This window comes from Gouania willdenowi, chromosome 16 (assembly GCF_900634775.1).
Source record: "Gouania willdenowi chromosome 16, fGouWil2.1, whole genome shotgun sequence".
In the NCBI taxonomy this organism is placed as follows: domain Eukaryota; kingdom Metazoa; phylum Chordata; class Actinopteri; order Blenniiformes; family Gobiesocidae; genus Gouania; species Gouania willdenowi.
The window spans coordinates 18,850,204-18,872,226 of NC_041059.1; the positions used below are offsets into that span (position 1 = coordinate 18,850,204).

At 41.2% G+C, this 22,023-nt stretch overlaps 1 protein-coding gene across 1 annotated transcript; it reads right to left on the reverse strand.

Annotated features, from left to right (window-relative positions):
• Positions 1–9,543: 9,543 nt before the first annotated feature.
• oprd1b (opioid receptor, delta 1b) lies at positions 9,544–12,296 on the reverse strand. Its single transcript, XM_028470692.1, has 3 exons — positions 12,045–12,296; positions 10,244–10,596; positions 9,544–10,073 (listed from the first exon to the last, which is right to left on the reverse strand). Exons 1-3 carry the CDS (start codon positions 12,275–12,277, stop codon positions 9,544–9,546), a joined length of 1,116 nt encoding a protein of 371 aa, XP_028326493.1. The 5' UTR covers positions 12,278–12,296.
• Between the last annotated feature and the right edge of the window lie 9,727 nt (positions 12,297–22,023).

Here is a 22,023-nt window from a genome sequence, read left to right on the forward strand (position 1 = left end):
TCTTTTAGGTTTTTTAATCAAGAGCTTTATCTTAAAAAAAAAAAAAAAAAAAAAAAACGTGTCTGAATTATAAAGCCACTTACAGCCCAGTTTGATCTTAGTTGGACCGAACCAGAAAAGTATGGATTTGTTTGAGGAAAAAAGTGCAATCAGATCATTATTGTGCCCTAAGTCGCTCTTCACTTTGAGAAATGTATGTGATGAATTTTTTATAACATCCTTAAGCAAAATGCAATAATATTCATGTCTAGTATTTGACCTAAAGGATTGTTGAATTTACATCATTTGAAAATAAATTGTTAATTTGCATTTTGAACAAAATCCTCCCGCGGGCCAAATAGAAAGCTCTGGTGAGCCGGATTTGGCCCGTGGGCCTTGAGTTTGACACCCCTGATTTAAATCCAATGAATGAGTAAATGAGTGACCTGGTCTGTTACTACCATTATCTTTTCAAATTTTGGGAAAATATTTGGCAAGCGCAACAAAGAAAAGTCATGTATAGCAGCAACTTTAGACCAATCAGGACAACTCACACAGGGACCAACCAACTTCTTTCACTCTTTAACACGAACACATAAATAACCTATAAAGCAATCATTTCCAGATTAGAAAAGGTCGTCCAGTCAATAATCTCCCATGACCAAACAGATTTATTAAAAACAGAAACTCTATAATCAATGTAAGGCTCTTAAATGTAGTTAACGTGGCACAGAACAGCAACAGGTAAAACTCTAATTTGGTGACTAGATGCAGAAAAGTTTTCAGTTTTTCCTTATTGCTGCCATTAGTAAATTCAGAATTGGAGAATAATTTATTCACTAAGTCTCCACCCTGTTTAACAAACCTCTGGCCTCATCAGCTATATGAATAAATTAACATCTTATAGATTTACACAGCAAAGGGGAACCAGACAACACTGTCCACTCTCGCCCTTTTACTTTCTGCAACATTTATTAAACCTCTAGCAGCAACTATTGACCCTTTGATTGTGACACATTTTGTTGGGCGGGGCTTAGCCTGGAGGCAAAACCACAACTGTCTTTGTTTTTTCTGAGCACGAGTGTCCTCTGGAATCCTGTAACACTTTAATTTACGTCCACTAACGTTATTCCTCCTATTCTGGCACCCAAACACACAACAAAGCTGTTACATTACTAGCCTCTGCAGTCTTTAGCCAGCGGCGTTTCCTGTTTTTGACTCCAGCCACGTCACTCGTGGCGTGGGCCATGAAGGGGTCTATATGTCAGAACTCCATTATTAAATGAAGTTACTCCTCCATCTGAGAGCAAATGGGTCAGATGTGTGCAAGTTAGACTTTGTTACTTTTGCTCAAAACTCATCAAGTTGGGGTTTTATTCAATAACAGGACTTTGTCTTAGGAACACGTCCAGTTAAATAATGAAAACTAAACACAGCACCAAACACAACAAAGATGGGGTGGGGGGCTTAAAAAAAGGAAGTAGGTAGAAGCATCAGTTTATCCTATCCTGGCATGTCTTAAAGGGACCCTTCACTGTTTTTACAAGTTTGACCTAAAAGCTTCTAAATATACTTGTTAGAATATGTGTTTATGAATATCCCCTTATTATGGATAATGTTCATTTTATTGTTATTTAAAGACAGGCTTTACGGAGTCTGGAATCCATCATGAATTGCTGCAGAGCGTCATGAGTTGATAAGGTGTACATGGACAGCAGCTGCTATCATTGCCATTACGTTTGCTTTGTTTATGTTGGAAATCAGGATTAGAAAAGATTCTATACCGGTTTGTGTGTCGAAGTGTCCTTGGGCAAGACACTGAACCCCAAGTTGCTTCAAGTGGTTGACTAGCGCTTTGTATGGCAGCTCTGTTCTGTCCCATTGGTGTGTGAATGTGAGTGTGAATGGGTGGATATGTAAAGCACTTTGTGACCGCTGTCTGTGAAAGGTGCTATATAAATAAACATTACTCACTGACAGATCCTCCTGTTAAATCTACACTTATACAAAATCACTGTTAATAATGGTAGACAGTTTTTCCAAATAGTTGGACTCATAGAGTCACAGGCTTGAGACACTGCGTGTAAACTGGGGGGGCAGTGTTTTTACAGGTTGAAATATTGCTGCATTGTACGTTCTGGAGGAGGAAATAGACTGATGCTTGCAGAGGCTCTAACACTTTTATTGGTTGTATGTTGAAACATTCTTTTTGCTGTTCCTTAATGAGGGATTGATGCTCATCAGCATTGGATTAAAACGATCAAATCCTCCCACTGTTATTGCCTGAAGAAAACATGCGCCTCTGTGAGTGTGTGCACAGGAAACCTAACAGGTTATTACCAGAACATGAGAATCTCTCTTGCTGTTGTGATACGGTTACGGTGCTCCACTGGCTGAGATCACTTCTTGTTATTACTTGTGATTGCTTTGATGGATTGGACTACTGGGTAGACCTTATTTAAGGCTTCATACTGGGAGACCAACAGCTGCAGTGAAGCTTCTACTGGGTAAGAGGGGCTGATCCCATGACTTGATGCGTTTGCAAATATGATGCAATGACGAGAAATAAGTCAGCATTAAAGCCTGATATATATATATATATATATAATATAATAAACCACTGCTGTATGTGGTTAGCATTGTTATGTTGACTGTGTAATGATAGCATTTAGCTGCCCAATGGTGAATATAAATCCTCTTTATTGATGAGCTGAAATAAAGTTGCGTCATACTGAGAGATACGGTTGATGTTTACATTCAGACAAACAATTGCCAAGTTTTTGAAAACACTGTGACAGCAGCAGGTAATGATGTGGTGTTTTTAAGTTATGGTCCTTTTATGTTTCTGGTATTTTCAAAGGTGATTTTTTTTAAAAGTCAGATCATTTGTTTAAAGGTGCAGTCTGCAACTCTTATAAAAGTGACTTTTTGCTCACAGTCCCCGCCCCTTTCCCAGAGTTATAACAACCCTGGAACTAAACACATAACAACGCTGGATCAATCTGTCACTGAGAATGTTCATGTACATACTATTCAATTTAAATGTTCACCTGCACTACTGCACTATTATTATTATTATTATTATTATTATTATTATATTATTATTATTATTATTATTATTTTATTATTATTATTATTATTATTATTATTATTATTATCTTGTTATTGTTATATTATTTTGTTTAGTTTTGCACATTAGTCTAACTACTGTTTATATTTCTGTTTATATTTTTTTCTAGTTAATTGTTATTATTTAATGTTTACACTATTGGAGGAGTAGAAGATGGAATTGTTGACTTTTCTGCTTGAAAGGTAATTACTGCTGCTTGATTTACATTATGTTTGATTTGTAATTGTTACACTAGAACTCTGTGTTGTTTGTGTGCACGCAGCAGCCTCCGTTTGGCTGCTGTCAGTGACACTGTGTTGTTGCTGCTGCTAGAATCTGGTGTGTGCACGTAGAGAGAGAGAAGCGCTGCAGTAATATGCTTTTAACAGAGCATGTTATATTACTGTGATGTGTTGCTGTCTGACTAACGTTAGCTTGTTAGCTCCTTTGAGGGAGGGACTTTAGAAAGTTTGGAGGCAGGGCAAGAGAGCAGCAGGGAGGGAGGGGGAGACAGGGATCTGAGAGTTGCAGACGGCACCTTTACACAGTGTTATGCCTCAGTAAACCATGTAGACCAGACATGGGAATAAACTGCTGGGCGATATACGGCCCTCAGATTTTGGACACAAAATTAACCAAAAAAACAGAACACAAAAATAACAGAGAAATTAAAAAATAATAATAATACACAGAATGACAACAGACATACACAAAATTAACCAAAAAATAGAAATTACAGAATGTCAACAAAAAAATGTAAAATAAAAAAATATATACAATGACTACAGAAAAACACAATCAACATCAAATTACTCCAAAAACAAAGATAACAGAAAAATAAATACAGCCACAGCCCAAATACAGTATATTAAAACGGCTCCATAAACTCACAAACCCTTGTTTCTTACCTGTATTATTGCTGAGCTCAGTAGAACAATAGTTAGAATCAATCTGCAATAAATATTTGTCAACACATGTTTAAGTCTTAAACAATTTTACACATAATACTGTAATAAATGTCAAACCCAGGAGTCAGTTAAAACAAGGGTGGAAATCCAAAGGAACTGAAAACCAGGCTCAGTGAAGAAATGAGACAATCAAGAATGACATTTTAACAGTGAAATTCTTCATTAAAAAATCTCTAATTAAAATGTGTAAGTGAGTTTTTATGTCACATCCCCCCCATAAATATAACTATCCAATCCCACTTTCAAAAGCCAGAGGCAATTAGTCTGTTTTAATTTGAAAAAAATCAAACACAAAATAATGTTAATGACTTGTAATTTAGCAATGAGAAGTCATTAACATTTAGGATAAATGCTTTACTTGTTTTTTGGCTGTCACTGTAGTCATTCATAATCTAGTATTGCTCCCTTTGGGTACATGAACCAAAATGACTGATGTACTTGGTAGTCTACCCACCAACAAGTTTCTTGATAAAGAGACAACCAGCTCTCTTCTCCTCACTTCACATAGGTCACAGTGCTTTAGCTGATTATCATACCATTAAACTGAATATTAATATAAGGCATAAGTGATTTTTTTTATCACTTGGGAACTTAAATCTGATGATCTGATGGTGATCCTATGTTGCAAAAAGCTTGACATTATTCCAATCCATCCTTTTATTCTAAAGCCTACTGAGCTGTGCATTCTTGGGCATTATGAGTTGTCATTGTGTGAAGGTAAAGCCTGATTTATGACTGAGGGTGTTCTCAGTGAGGCAGCAGTGTAACTGGTATAAATACTCATCATTATCATCTGCCTTGGTCTTATTTTGAGAGTATTGTATTTATTAGACATGGCCAGAGGACAGAAGCTCTTTATGATGTGTGTGTCTCACAGCAGCTGCTGTCCAGCATGTGTCATGTGTGAATGAATCCTGATAGTGATTCGTCATAATGCATCTGTTACAGCAAGAAAGAGACGCTACAGTCCGGTTTGGGTGTTTTATGACATGTAAAACAGCTTTGTTCATCAAAACAACTTTCATTTACATATTAACAAGTCAATCTTACACAGTTGTTGAATAATACGTTTTGTTACTTTGTCTTATGATCATACAGACAGAGAGGTGTCATTCATTAGAGACATGTTAGAAAGAGTTTAAAAATAAACCTTTAGTCAACCACTCTGCTCTTCACACAATAATCACTGTCTTTCCTTTGCTTTGGCTTCTCACATGTGTCATATTTAGGTCAAAATTCTTACCATTTTAATTATTAAAAGTGAGGTTCAACATTCATTTGTCTTTAATCCATCAACGCTCATGTAAGAATAACTCTATGACGGGTATACATTTCAATAAATAAAGTCTGGAAATGTTTCACTCTATGTGTCATGAGTATATATACTGTAATATACAGGGTTCACTTTCTGAAATGAGTGACAAAAATTTTGAACTTTTTCCTTATATTCAATTTTTTTTTTTTTTTAGATGTACCTGTCGGTGAGTAATTCACTAAGCACTCTGGTGGCACAGTTTTTCAAATTGTACGTTCATTTTTTCACACCCCTTTACACTCCACGTACGTCATATTTTCCCTCTCTGGGTAATTTAATTTCACATTGGTGTTTAAAAAAATAAAAATGAAAGAAATAGCACAAACCCAAAAAACTAGTTTACAACTTTAGACATTGCAAGATAAAAGCACTAGATAGAGTATTAACTAATATATTGTGATATGTATACATTAACATACAATTTTTTTTTTTCAAAATCATCTCCAAACTATAGAGCAGGGGTCACCAACCTTTCTGAAACTGTGAGCTACTTCATAGGTACTGTATAGTCCAAAGGGCTACCAGTTAGAAAAGCATGTCTTTAATACTATATTTTGTCCCTTTATTAGAGGGTAAGATAATAAGGACGGCCAGCAGTAACTTAAAAATGTAAGAAATCTTAATGTATGCAATCGTTTCATTTTCATGACATTTTGTAGAAAACAAACAACTTTTACCTATTCGTATAACGTAACATTTGTAAAATGTAACAATTGTCATATTTTACGAAAATCCACCTTGCATTTTTTTTAAATAATCTTATATATATCCTATTATATATAACAACACATACACCAAATCTGCAACATGTAAAAGCATTTGTGATGATGTTCCAGTTAAAATAAACATTTAAAGATGGTTTATTTAACACTAAAACCCGCGGGCACCGTGTTGGTGACCCCTGCTTTAGAGAATCCGACTATGTTCACTGTGCTGTAAGGCAATCATATTATTTCTGTACCGTGATGGCAGGAAAAGCTAAATATGAGTCAGAAACAGGAGCTTTTCTCTCCTCGAACAGTTAGAAAACCTACTGTAGCACTTAGTGTTTGTGGTTATGTAACATATACTGTTCACAGGTGAAGCATAAAAGTTCAAGTGCACAACAAAAGCAAAACTATTTACATCATCACCTGAAATGCTTTTACAGAGAACAATTATCTTTACAGTCAAGGTTGTTTGTATAATATGCTTCTCTTTACATTATATAAATGTAACAGTCAAACTGATAACTGTATGTGTCCAGTAATTAGTGGTGTTACAGGGTCATAAGCTTCTTTCTGGGTAATAAATTGCACAGCATGGTAATGCATTTGATCCCATTTAGACCTGGTTTCATTCCTGTGTGAGGTGAAGCGGTTACATAACTGTGAACAGTAACAGCATGGGCACGTCCCCCTATCTCGCTTGCTAAAAGATGGATAACAGAGTCAGCCAAGCATAATTTCTCACCCAAGGCTGCTTGATAACAAAGGCAGAGATTACATGTTTATTTGGCGTTTGTTCTGAAATGCTATGTTTTGAGCCAAAACAGGTCGTTATAATGGAGAAGCAAATCCCATCTGTGTCGCTGGGCCTTCGTGAGCAGACTTTAGTTGCACTATATCGATGATTCCTCCAACAGACGTGTAAAGGGTCCTTGCATCAATCATAACTGTAATATGTGTATGTGAATGTCCATCATTGTCCAGGGTGTACCCTGCCAAATACCCTAAGTAAGCTGTGAAAAGTTCAAGCATCCTCCAACCCTGATCAGAAGAAGAGGGCTTGACAGTGAGAAGATAATACCACACAAAAGATGAATACTTACAGTAAGTGAGAAACACAAATTAAACACCAGTCAAGTGCCTGTTTGAGAGGATCAGTCTGACCTACTTGCATACAGAGATCTGAATGAAGTTTTACATTTCATGATGTATTTTATTCTTCAGACAAACTGCATCTTTCCATCCAAAGTCTATTTCTCAAGCATTTTTTGTTTGTTTGGTTAGCCTCTATAGTAGTTCAAATGAGGCTATTTAGCTTTATGTGAATAGAAACCACATGCTTTTTGAACATTTAGTTACAATGTGCTCTTGGTACCTGCTTAATAAAAGTCACTGTACTTTAGGTTTAATAGCACATCCAGATAAAGCTTGGCACAACCATTGCCAATCCTTGTTAAAAGTCTGAATAAGCCTTATTAGGTTTCTTGTCAAAATAAACATTTCAGATAGGAAAATGCTTTGTCACCTTAGCTCTAAGAATACACAATAATCACACACTTTATATACGATTACATATATTTAAGGGATCAGAAAATTCTACAAAGATCCAAATTCACAACACATAGGTCCAAATAAACAAAGTCTGTGATACTCTGACACGAGCAGACATTAGTGTCTTTGCTTCTGTTTGGAATGTACAGTCACCACCATCAAACTTTCACTCCATCTTTTGGAGTCAGTCTGGTTTTCATCAGCTAAAACTGTTCAAGTTTCTAACTTAGCCAAAACTCAGCCAACAGTCTCTGCTTTGCCATATAAAGAGACACTCACGTCTGTGTGCTCAGGATCAAGGTCAGGTCAGATATGACAATCGAATTATTAAGGGACTGTGTGCTCGCAAGTGTGCGATAGTTCACCTTATATGGATGTGAAAACTGACAGCGTTAAATATGTTTTGTTGTGTTTGAATTAAACAAAATAGGATACGTGCTCGCTGCACTGTAGTGTGTGTGTGTGTGTGTGTGTGTGTGTGTGTGTGTGTGTGTGTGTGTGTGTGTAAATGGTAAATGGTACAGTCTTGAGCACTTGTTCGTGATACAGCTAGCCTTTCTCAATAGTTTGCTGTAAAATAATCAGATACAAATCTGTGGTCTCATTACGTAGGCCACTCGCTGCTTATGTTCAGATGCACACCATAGCTGCAAACATTGCACTTTGCCACTGTTGGAGTTTTAGGTTAGTCAACTCCTCAAGGGGGTCGCTAGGTGGTGCATTATTGAGAAGCACTTGGCAGCAGGCCTCCACTGTGAGGTCACTTCCAGTGCAGGCTCCACTGTCAGGCAGACACCTCCACTGTAATCATACGATATCATCAACATATATAAGATGACATCATATGTTTTCATATGAATATGAGTAATAACTTAAAATAAAATTTGTGCTCTGCCCTCCATTGTTTTCATCGATCAACTATTTGACCTTCTCTTTTCAAGATCCTCAGCTTTTCATTGGTTACAAAGACCATTGAGCCCTGAGTCATATCAGCCACCGTTTGTTTTTCATCATGACTGAGATGTGAAATTATGCAGTGTAGTGTATATTAGTCTACATATGTGGCAATCATTACTGAGAAGTGATTAGTCTTTGTGATTTGTACATCAAATACACAAAGGCTAATGCTTCAATTGTCCAACTCAAGAGCTACAGTATATTTTGTTTTCTTTGAATTAATACAGGTTATGGATGGCTTTTTGTCCTACATTTGGACAGAATAAATCAAAATGCCCACGTTTCGGCTCATGCGCAGCATAAAAGGAAAACATAAAAATGACAAACAAAACAAAAGTTTACAATATGAATAAAAACAAGGAATAGACAAGGAATTTTACGTCTTATTGTTTACTAAACAATGCATTTGTGTGGAAAGCGATTCAACCGGAAGTGCATTCACGATTTTATTTTGAAATATATTCCGTGCATTTCCTGTCCTGACAGTGGAGATGGCCTGAGAGTGGAGCATGCAGCGGTTGCGACCTCATAGTGGAGGTCTACAGGCAGGACCTCTTGGCAATATTTGAGCTGCCTCATCTCAATACAGAGTTTGCTGATTCATTTCTATCTGGTGGTCATCCAACCAGTTTCTGTTAGCCATGCCCTATTCAGGGATGCTTCCTGTCAGCTGGGATTGGACAAGCCTCGAGGACCACAGTGGACAAGGCTAACATGTGTGTACGCACTAGGCAAGTACCAACCTTCTCATGATCACATTGATTAAATGCTTCCAAAAACCAAGATGGAAAATTTGTTATCATGATGTGAAATCCTCAACAAAATCATCCACAGACGGTTGTTCCAAAGTCTTTATCCCTGGACTCAAACTCCTGTGGTGGTAATGTGTGTGGTCTCAGTCTGGAGGTCACATTGAACCGTCCTAATCCCTGGTTCTTCCACCACGTCCATGCCTAGTCATGCAGGCGCTCGGTCTGTGGCTACAGGAGCACACAGTGATGCAGGCTCCCGTGTACTGTTGCGTGCTCTTGAGAAGCTACTCTGCTCCAGCTGGGAGCGATATGGCAGACAGAAATCCCTGAAGCACCTCTTGAAGTTCTCATCCAAGAAAGCGTACAGCACAGGGTTCAGGCTGCTGTTGGCGTAGCCCAGTGCGATGCACAGGTGCCAGGTAGCGCTCACTAAGAGGTTCTTGTTATCGATTTTTATCATGGTTTTGACTATGATGAAGATATGAATCGGGGTCCAGCAGATGATGAAAGCTGCCACTACAACCAGGACCATGCGAGTGATCCGACGTAGGTTCCTGTCCTTCTCTTTAGAGCCAGAGAGTAGCCGGACGCTCTTCAGCCGTAGGATCATCAAACCGTAGCAGATGGTGATAACCAGGACAGGAACCACAAAAGCAAAAATGAACACAAAGATTTTTGTGACTGTGTCCCAGTACCATTCTGGGTGGGGGAATTTAAGTCCACAGCCAGTTCTATCTGAAAGGTTACAAGAATAAGAATCAGAAGACACATGGAGAAGTTGAATGTGACACACTGAAACCTGCATTATACATCAAATACACAAAGGAACTAACGTTAAAGGTTAATTACAAGCATTTAATATAATTTAATTAGAATTTATTCTCAAAAAAATGTAATTCTCTTACTATCTTTCTCCTTTGTGACAGCCATGATCATCACAGGGACTCCAACGACAGAGGAGAGGATCCAGATGCAGACGTTGATGATTTTGGCTTTAGCCGGTGTGCGGAAGTCTAGGGCCTTCACAGGATGACACACAGCAATGTAGCGGTCCACGCTCATCATGGTTAGCGTGAAGATACTTGTGAACATGTTGTAATAGTCGATGGCGATGATGACTTTACAGAGTGGTTCTCCAAATGGCCATGTGCTCATCAGGTACTTGGCACTTTGGAAAGGAAGAGTGCTGGTGGCAAGAGCGTCAGCCATAGCCAGATTGAAGATGTAGATGTTGGTAGCCGTCTTCATCTTGGTGTACCTGGTTGGTTTATGAAGAATAATGAGCATTTTAATGGATTATGGAGGAGATTGATTTTTTTTTTCCCTTTGTTGAGCCACATAGTCGATACCTTTTATGAATGGATCATGATTTCCATTTGAATACCTCAAGGTTTGGTCCCAATTTATTGTGTCATGAAAACCATTTTCTCCATGAATCCAATGATCTGCTATTTCCTTTTTAACCATTTCAACTGAGCATGACAAAGGAGAGTTTTAGATCGATAATCAGTACACTGACTACAGTGTTCATTTTGAGTAAAACCTTTCATCTTAGTTTTTGTCGACTACAATTTTGTAAAGTGACAATAATGAGACTAGGACTATTTGAAAATACATGTTAACAAAAACAATATGTTTTTTTTTTTTTTTTTTAACCAAAATGAAACTATGTTCACACAGGACAAAATTCAATTAGAACTAAGTTTCTTCTTTGGAAGGTATCCAATCTTTAAACTGCTTTTGTTGAATTGAAGGTGTTAGGTGATCCGATAGGAAGTAAGATGTTTGTGTTTATGTATTTATACAGCACAGGGATTAGTGGTTATCGCTTTGTCTGCAAAAACAAGGCCCTGGGTTTAACTTACAAGATGGACATGTTTCAATAATTTGTGATTCTGAATGCATTTGCTCACAGACTTCAAAAGGTGACAGGCTGTATTATGATAAGAGAAGACAATGGTTTTTTTTTTTGCCTTTATCTAATCCCCTTCTGTGAAGAGAATGTTTTGCATTAATCATGGCTTGATTCCACTCTAAGCACTTTTAAAAAGCCAATGATACCTTAATATTCCTTTTGTTGGATTATGCTCAGAATGCCAACAAAACGTACAAAGCCATGGTTCTTTAGATCATCAAACACAGACTCAGGATTCTCTGATGTAGCTTGGTCAGATAACTGACACCAGGGGCCCAAAGATCTCACCATCTCACTCCTTTAATTGAATCATATGTATAAATTGATGTTCCAATATTTGAAACAATAAACAGGGTTCACAGCACACTTTCTAGTGGGGGTACTTGCTGGAAAAATGTAGTTTGAGGGCTTAAGTAGAGATCCTCATCCTCCGCCTCCGCACTGGAGGGTGTGCTGTGTGTATGTGTGTATGTGTGCTGTGTGTATGTGTGTATGTGTGTATGTGTGCTGTGTGTATGTGTGTATGTGGGTGGCTCAGCTGGAAAGTGGCTCTCAACGCCAGTGAAACTTGGAAACACAAATTAATATTGGAAAGGTATTAAATACAGTACATTGTGGCCCCTGCTCAGATGAACGAAATAAATCAGTAAAACAACATTTAATCAACAATCTATTTCAACTACTAAGTCTCATATTTGCTGTGGTTATATTGCGATTATGAAATCAAAGTAATAACTTATTGGCTTGAAACACATAAATGTAGTTGTTGTTTCTCCCCCAACGCTGCTCACCTGACCACCCCGTACATTACGAGGACATTTCCCAGTAGCCCCACCACACAGACCAGAGAGTAGAGAGCAGTGATGCTCACTGCGATGATGAGCTGGGTCGTGTCCCTGGTGCTGCTGCTGCTGTTGTTGGAGGAAGCAGCCAGTGGATCCTCAGTCAAAGTGCTGTTAAAGGGAGTAAAAGACACCGAAAAGTGCTCAACAAAGTCCTCAGGTGGAAAAGTAGAGAACTCCATGGTGGTAGCTCAGGCTGAGGTGAGGTTAGTCTCAGCGCTCAGAGAGGAAACACAGAAACACTCAGCGTGTGGTCGCCAAATTAGAGATGTGGTTCCAGCAGCAGGAGGAGGTTACATCTCTCCCTCTCTCTCTCTCTCCCTCTCTCTCTCTCTCTCTGTCTAGATGTGTGAGCCTGTACGCTCTTACAGATGACATTTTTCACTGTGTCTTTATGAAAACTCATCCCTACTATTTCCTCCTAACAAAGCAGAAGGTCCACATGTCAACATCTCATTAAACAACGCCCCTGTTGTTGTAGTTCAGTTAAACATACCATTCCTCCTAATTGCTACTGGTGACCACCATGGCCTCATTCTGCCATCCTACAGTTTATGTTAAATCCCTTGGTAACATAAGGCAATCTTCTTCAATGAGATTAAATAACCAAAGTGATTGAATTTATCTCAATCTATGTAGTTTAAAATGTGCTGGATTGGAAAGGCGTTTCTACTTGTCTTTCCAAATGGCTCTGTGCAGTAATTGTTGGTATCACTTACATCTGTGAGTGCAAACAAAGTGATGTACACATGTAAACTTTGAGAAGACTGTCATCTGAGAGCTCTGTGTTTGGTTGAAGTTGAACATTTACATTGGGAACTGTGTTTTTCTGAGTATAATACATGCTGTATAAGTCTTTGTTTAGCCCTCTGGATATCCTTATTTTATTTCAATAGTTCTGATTGGGATGGTTTCTTTGATTGTTATCAATAATAATGAGGAGAGAAGAAGAAGAAGAAGAAGAAAGAAGAAGAAGAGATAGAAGAAGAAGAAGAAAAAAGAAGAAAGAAGAAAGAAAAAAGAAGAGAAGAAGAAGAAGAAGAGAGAAGAAGAAGAAAAAGAAGAAGAAGAAGAAAGAAAGAAGAGAGAGAAGACGAAGAGAAGAAGAGAAGAAGAATTGAGAAAAAGAAGAAAGGAAGAAGAAGAAGACAGGAGGAGGAGGCGGAGGAGGATATATTTTTGTCTTAGATATTCTACATCAAAGCCTATGAAGAGATATGGTTTCATTTTTATTAGTCCTCATCTGGTATGTCTTCCACACCCACTTCTTCTGTTAAGGGTCACACGATGCTTACATAATATCTAACAAATTTAATCATCATTCTGTTTTTGGACTGTGTGAGAAAAACAAATTATGCAGAGGAGAGTCAAGGAAAACATGCAACTTACCCTTTTGTTTTTTAGTTAAAAAAGGAACATTAAAAACCATTAATAATAACCATAAGGTGAATTTAACAAGCGTTTTTTTTTTAATTTAGGTTTTAATTGATAGGCAGAAAATAATCAAACAAATGCAGATTTTTTAAATAACATTTAACTGTCCCTCGAAGCATCTTTGTGACCAAAAGTGACATTTCGGGTGTTTTTATTTGTTTGCCTTTAAATATTCTGGTAATTTTTAAGACTAATTGAAAGAAATTTTGCCACTATTGTTTTTTTTTTTTTTTTGTGAGGTCCTGTGTATTGGAAGCATATAGAAAATGAGCAATGCATCATACTAACACTTAGTAACCTCGTAACCACACTTGCCCTATTGACTCCCATTGTAACCACATATTTTTCATATGCTGTAATTGTGACATGTCATAATGCTTCTGCAATTAATACCTTTTAGATCAAAGCCTCCACTTTCAAAATAAAGGAAAAATATGTTATAGGTGTAATGGCCTCCTACCAACCAGAGACCATTGCAAAAAGTTTCAGGGAAATTTCAGTGAAGGCCTGGATTTCATATCTTGCAAAATATACAAAGTGTATTTTCATCTTTAAAACTGTCCTATGTAGTATTATAATTAATTATAATATAATGCTATCAATTAATGACACAGTCAAGACTGTAATATTTTCATCAAAAGTATTTCACTTTGGCCCTAATTTTTGGAAATACTGCATGGTAAGTGGACTTGATTTATATAGCACTTTATCCCCATATCAGCTCATTCACCCAATCACTCTCACATTCACATTCACACACCAATGGGACAGGACTGCCATGCAAGGCGTTGGTCAACCACTGGGAGCAATTTAGGGTTCAGTGTCTTGCCCAATGATACTTCGACACATAATCAGGTACTGGGATCGAACCCCCAACCTCTCGATCAGAAGACAACCCTCTACCACCTGAGCCACGGTCGCCCTATCTTTAGTGTTTCCTGCTGGAAAAATGAGTGGTTCTTGTGATAAAAAGTCCATTCAAACATAAAAAGGGTTTAAAAATCATAATAACTTTTATATCTATTGTTAAGAATTCTTCAAGTTGTAGACTAATGTGTACTGATGCTTTTATTTTGAAATGTGCGCTCTTATTTTGAAAGGTGTCTATGTTGTGTTTCCCCTTTTCTCACTACGTTGGACTGTGGAAATGTTTGCAGTGGTGCAGCAGTCACTGATGATGTAAGTTATGTTCATAGTGATGGGAAATGAATATATACATGTTACTTACTTCTTCTGATAGTGTTGTTTAGTTCCTGGTGTGTATTTTGCATTCTTCAAAATGTGAGTTTTCACTCTTCAGCAGGATTGTGATTTAGCATTGTTTAAGCTAACAGAGTTGGTTGGTGAATGTGTTAGCCTCAGATTGTTTCCAGCTTACATTTATATGCTGTGTGGTTTCATTATATATTATGAGGTTAATATTGACAAATGTAATCTCTACTTATTGTGAGTGTTTATTTACAGCATTTTGATTTATTGTAGTACATAATGTAGTACACAATGTTAATTTAGTCTTTTATTTCTTGTTGTACATTTCTAGAAACTGCTACTCTGTACCAGATGCATCGCTGTGCACATACAGTTCCTCAGTAAACAGTCAATATTCATCTGATGTCTCGTGTGCTCTCTGACCGGAGCCCTGCAGTGGTCAGTTAGGCTAAAATCAGCAATCAGAGGTATCAATCCTCAACAAAGGTCCTTCGAGCCGGATAATTGACTACCGCAGAATATGTCATCAGAAGACGATACAATGTCCATCCCTCATATGGAGGTACGAGAGCGACAAGTGAGACAGCGCCGCACACCTAGGCATCTAGAGCAGTACATCCTTGCCTACAATCCTCGTAGGCCTGCCCCTTCCTCCCACCCTGACAATGGAGAACGTGAGGAGCAGAGAGGAGCAGCGGCCGCAGCAGACAGTGGACAAGCAGATGCAACTTCTCATCTTGGTGCAAGCGGAGCCTCACGTAGCTCTAACTCAGGTGACCCACTGAGCACCACATCACTGAAACAACTCATTGAATCTTTATCCAGGAGTGAGGAGGAGGAAAGAGCGGAGATAGCTGAAGTCACACACAAACTCCGTCAATATGAACATCGACAACGTCGTCGTCAAGAACTACTAGGGCACATCACATCATTCCTGCGAGAAGAAGAGGAGAATGATGAGGCTTGCAACGTGAAGGGTTCCATGCCCACTCAAGTACAAAGTCAGTCTCCACTTCACACCCTTACCTGTGTTCACCCTCTGAGCTACTCCCCTCCAGCAGAGAGGCAGGTTCAAAACATGGAGTCTCACATCGAAAGACATACACCAAATATGATTTCAACATTAGAGGGAGAAGCTGGACCGAGAGACTACACCTCTATCATAACAAGCGAAAGAGCGAGATCTGCATTTACGCCATTGCATCCAGTCCCTCCAGAACACCCACACTCCCCCTATTCAACCATCTCTGCAGGAGCGATAACTCCAACCTCGGCACAAAGACACCTCATAAAGCCAGTCCCTCTACAGCCCCAGATGACGGAGCTGTATCGCTGTGAGGATGGAGTTTCCTACATGCACCAGCCTCAGGTACCACAGCTGTTAACTAAAACAGCCCTGTCTTACAATCCCACACCTCCAGCTTTATATCAGAGACTTCCCCTATCTCAAGCCCCCTCAACTTATAGTCTGCCTCATTATGTACCTGTGCCAGCATCGGTAGTTGCACCCCAGACTCTTCCACCTGCCTCAGGAATGCGTAACATCCCTGCAGCTGTTCAGTCACAGTTTCCAGCCAGCCAGGCCATAGCCCCACATAACTTTAGCACACAACCACGCTCCATATATGGTGTGCCCAAACCCAAAATTCCAGATTTCACTACAGATAGTGAAAGGGAATTTGCCAACCTGAAGTTAGCCTTGGACAACCTGCTCGAACCTTATCCTGAACTGACTGAAAAATACAAATACCATGTGTTACTCGAACACCTCAAGCTCCCTGAGGCACAGATGATTGGTCAGTCGTGTCGACATGCCCCCTTTCCCTACACTGCAGCCATGCAAGCACTACAGCTCCAGTACGGCCAGCCACATCAGTTAGCACAGAGTGAAATAGCAGCTATCCTCACTACACCTAATGTGAAGTCTGGAGATGCACGCACTTTCCAGAGCTTCGCTCTCAGGGTCCATCTCCTAGTTAGTATGCTACTCTCCCTGGAGGGACCTCAAGGGCTGGAGCTCAACTGCTGCTCACATGTTGACCGCCTACTTAGTAAGCTGCCCAAATATCACAGGGATGGGTTCATTGAATACCTTCAGCTACAGGGAAAGCTCAACACCACAAGCCTCAATCCCTACAACCTCCAAGACTTGAATAGTTGGCTTCAAGGTAAAGCTCAGCAGCAGCGTCTATCCAACAGACTAGTGCAGCGCTACCAACTGGAGAAACCTGCAAGCAACGAGAAGGAGAAAATCCCATATAGGGGCAAAAGTCAGAGCGTAGCTGTGTACCATGGAGCAGAGCCCACTCAGTCAAACACACCCAATAAACCCACGTCATTTGGTGGCAAGAAACCTTTCAAAGTGCACTGTCTTTTCTGTGACAGCAAAGAACATTACATCAGTAGATGTCCCAGCATTAAAGTGAAATCAACAACAGAGCTGGACAGATGGATAACAGAAGGGAAACGTTGCTGGAGATGCGCTCGTACTCACACACCTGAGTCTTGCAACCTCAAGAAACCCTGTAGCGACTGCGGTGACATCCATCTCCAAGTGCTTCACAATGTCGCTCAGTGTCGCGCTACCGACCTACAGCCAAGAGCCTCAGAGAGCCGAGTCTACTTGACACCCAGTATAACGACCAGCAAAGTGCTCCTGAAGGTGGTTCCAGTCTTGCTGCACAACAATTCTAATTCAGTGGAAACTTTCGCTGTGTTAGACGATTGGCGCACAGCGCACTATGATCTTACCAGCAGCTGTCCAGCTGCTTCAGCTGAATGGAGAGTCAGAGACCCTCACCCTACGCACAGTACGCACAGACGTCACACATCTTCAGGGCTCAAAGGTCAATTTACAGATCTCCTCCAGAGCCAACCCACGGAAGCAGTACAAAGTTCAGGGAGCATTTACCGCCACAGGTCTAGATTTAGTAGAACAAACCTACCCTGTACAGATGCTTCAAAGACGACACTCCCACCTGCGAGGTATACCGCTGCAGCCTTTCCAAAATATACGGCCACTAGTGTTACTCGGTTCTGATCATGTACACCTCATCACGGCAACGGAACCAATCCGCAGAGGGTCTAATGGTGGACCCATAGCCATCCACACTGTCCTGGGATGGGCCCTGCAAGGTGCAGAGAAGTGCATACCAGAGCAATCACCGGTGCAGCAGTGTCTCTTCACTTCAGTCGTTAGCCCAGACGACCTTCTCTACCGAAACGTCGAAAGATTGTGGCAACTTGATGTTTTGCCCTTCCGAAATGAGAAATTGGTCGTTCGCTCTCGTGAGGACCAGGTCGCCATGAGCCTCCTGGAAACCAAAACACAGCGAATCAAAGAGGGAGGAGTCTGCCGGTACGCAACCCCACTCTTGAGGAAACCAGGATCACCTAAACTCAATGGCTCTGCACACTCAGTCATGGCTCATCTGAGGGCCACAGAGAGACGGCTCAAGAGGGATCCGGAGAAAGCAGCAATCTACTCAGCTGAGATCAACAAACTCATTAAAGCGGGGTATGTAAAGAAGCTCCACCCGAAAGATGTAGGACAGTCTGCAGAAGCATGGTACTTACCCCATCATCTGGTGTGCCACAACAACAAACCACGCCTGGTCTTCGATTGTTCATTTCGGTTCCAAGATGTCTCCCTAAACGAACAGCTCCTACCTGGGCCTACGCTAGGTCCATCACTGGTTGGGGTCCTCCTTCGCTTTAGGCAACACCAAGTAGCAGTAAGCAGCGACATTCGTGCAATGTTTCATCAAATCAGCCTGCTACCTGAGTACAGACCACTCCTCCGGTTCATCTGGAGGGACCTGCGTTGTGAAGACCAACCAGATGTGTATGAGTGGCAGGTGTTGCCATTTGGTACAACAAGCAGCCCATGCTGTGCCATTTTTGCACTTCAGCAACATGCTCGTAATCACCAGGACACCCATCCCGAAGTGCTACAGTCGGTACAGCAGAGCTTCTACGTTGACAATTGCCTGGAGAGTTTTCCCACTATATCGACAGCCAGGCAGAGAGTCGACCAGCTGCGCACCTTACTGGCAGAAGGAGGGTTCGACCTCAGGCAATGGGCCAGTAATCAATCCACGGTGATCACTCACCTTCCAACCGACGCAAGATCCTCAGCTACGGAGCAGTGGCTGAGCCAGAGCCGTACTGACCCGCTTGAACCCACCTTAGGCCTGAGGTGGAACTGTGCAGCTGATACCCTTAGCTATCAGTACAGGATAATTGAACATTCTACGCTGACAATGAGGACAGCGTATCAAGTGTTAGCCAGTCAATATGACCCATTAGGGTTCATGGTGCCATTCACAACCCGAGCCAAGGTGCTTATACAGCAGTTCTGGTCCAAAAAAAGGGGCTGGGATGATCCTGACCTACCGCCTGTCCTCAGAGAAGCCTGGGAAAACTGGGAGAGTGAGCTGAAGCACCTCAGCAGTGTATCCATACCCCGTTGTTACTCACCTGTCCCAGTAGAAGGTACAGATGTCAAGTGCGACCTCCATGTATTTTGTGATGCCTCGGAGCAAGCATATGGAGCAGTCGCATACCTTACAGTCTATGCAGGTGACACTATTCACACCTCCTTCGTGATGGCAAGATCCAGAGTTGCTCCGAAAAGGCAACAGTCTATTCCCCGCTTGGAGCTCTGCGCAGCACTAGCCGGAGCTCAACTCGCCAAGCTCATAGAAACTGAGATGTCACTCCCTCTCCGACAAACAGTCCTGTGGTCTGACTCTACCACAGTATTGGAGTGGCTACAATCCGATTCCTGTCGTTATAAGGTGTTCGTCGGAACTCGGGTGTCAGAAATACAGGAGCTGACTGATCGAAGGTCCTGGCGCTACGTGGACAGTCTAAACAATCCGGCCGATGACATAACCAGGGGAAAGCCACTGTTGGATCTTGCAGAACCTGGTCGCTGGAGTCAAGGCCCCCTGTACCTCAAGCAAAGCACAGAACACTGGCCGACGAAGCCTAAGCAAACTACGACAGGAGGCTTGTCTGAACTTAAAGGTATCACCCTTTGTTGCTTCACGACCGTGGAGCCCAATAACAGCATTCCTGATTCTAGTCAGCATAGCTCATGGGAGAAGCTGGTGGAGGCAACTCAACAAGCTCACGGGGCGGCCACAGATCAAGAACATGATCAGCCCCTCAGTCGTAGAGATGCAGAGGTACTGTTGTTGAGAGGGTGTCAAGCTCATAGCTTCTCTGAGGAAGTTGCAGCGCTTAAAGCACAGAAACCTGTCCCAACTCACAGTCGTCTCATCAACCTTGCTCCAGAGTGGGATGATGAAACTGGTCTCATTCGTGTGGGGGGAAGGTTGCGAAGACTGCAGAATCTAAGTATCGGTGAGATTCATCCAGTTGTGCTGGATTCAAGGCATCCTGCAGTGAAACTCCTCATCAAGGACATGGATGAACATCTCTTACACCCCGGTACAGAACGAGTCTATGCGGAGTTGAGGAGACAGTATTGGATCATACGAGGACGTCAGGCCATCCGACACCACCAACTCAATTGTTCAACTTGTCAACGTTGGAGAGCGCAACCAAAGGTGCCACAGATGGCAGATCTTCCCCCACAACGCCTCAGACTGCTTTGTCCGCCATTCTATTCAACTGGTGTCGACTGCTTTGGGCCTTACCTGGTGAAGATAGGTAGACGGACAGAGAAGCGCTGGGGTGTGATTTTCAAGTGTCTCACAACACGTGCAGTACACCTTGAGCTTCTGAACTCCATGGATGTCGATGCCTTCCTCCTCGCTCTGCGTCGATTCATCGCCCGGCGGGGTCGTCCAAAAGAAGTGCTATCAGACTGTGGTACTAACTTTCGTGGTGCAGAGCGAGAACTTCGGGAGGCCTTCGCCACAATGGAACCACGACTGAAAGAACAGCTGGAAGTATATCAGATCGATTTCAAGTTCAACCCACCAAATGCTCCGCACTTTGGTGGAGCTTGGGAGAGAGAGGTGCGGTCGGTTAAATCTGGCCTTCAAGTTGCAGTGGGCAGTCAGTCTGTCACAGAGGATGTCCTGTATACAGTTCTAGTGGAAGTGGAGGGGATCTTAAACTCAAAGCCACTGGGATACGTGTCAGCTGATGTGGCCGATTTGGACCCCATTACTCCGAACATCCTCCTAATGGGGCGGCGGGATGCAGCTCTGCCTCAGGTGGTCTATGCTCCAGTTGGTATGGGGCGGCGACGATGGCGACATTGCCAAGCACTGGTGGATCAGTTCTGGCTTCACTTCACGAGGAACTACTTACCAACCCTCCAGACTCGGCAAAAGTGGCAAAGGTCATCAAAGAACATCACTTTGGACTCTGTCGTACTAATCGTTGACCCATCACTTCCAAGAGCTCACTGGTCCATCGGGAGAGTCATCAAGGCTGTCGCTAGCCCAGATGGATGTATCAGAACAGCAGAGGTCAAGGTTAAGGATAAAGTTTACGTAAGACCAGTTGCTCGACTTATTAAACTTCCTGACCTTCAGGATGACATCAAAGACACTTGAAGAATCCCTGGTCTTACACATTTACAAGCAAATGTGGGGGCGGCTGTTAAGAATTCTTCAAGTTGTAGACTAATGTGTACTGATGCTTTTATTTTGAAATGTGCGCTCTTATTTTGAAAGGTGTCTATGTTGTGTTTCCCCTTTTCTCACTACGTTGGACTGTGGAAATGTTTGCAGTGGTGCAGCAGTCACTGATGATGTAAGTTATGTTCATAGTGATGGGAAATGAATATATACATGTTACTTACTTCTTCTGATAGTGTTGTTTAGTTCCTGGTGTGTATTTTGCATTCTTCAAAATGTGAGTTTTCACTCTTCAGCAGGATTGTGATTTAGCATTGTTTAAGCTAACAGAGTTGGTTGGTGAATGTGTTAGCCTCAGATTGTTTCCAGCTTACATTTATATGCTGTGTGGTTTCATTATATATTATGAGGTTAATATTGACAAATGTAATCTCTACTTATTGTGAGTGTTTATTTACAGCATTTTGATTTATTGTAGTACATAATGTAGTACACAATGTTAATTTAGTCTTTTATTTCTTGTTGTACATTTCTAGAAACTGCTACTCTGTACCAGATGCATCGCTGTGCACATACAGTTCCTCAGTAAACAGTCAATATTCATCTGATGTCTCGTGTGCTCTCTGACCGGAGCCCTGCAGTGGTCAGTTAGGCTAAAATCAGCAATCAGAGGTATCAATCCTCAACATCTATTGAAGTAGTTTAATACAGCATAAAAAGAACCT

Coding starts and splice junctions, on each gene's coding strand:
- oprd1b (XM_028470692.1), bottom strand. CDS start 12,277: ATGGAGTTCTCTACTTTTCCACCTGAGGACTTTGTTGAGCACTTTTCG. Junction 10,597..12,044: donor GTAATGTACGGGGTGGTCAG/GTGAGCAGCGTT, acceptor TAAACCAACCAG/GTACACCAAGATGAAGACGG. Junction 10,074..10,243: donor TGTCACAAAGGAGAAAGATA/GTAAGAGAATTA, acceptor GTAACCTTTCAG/ATAGAACTGGCTGTGGACTT.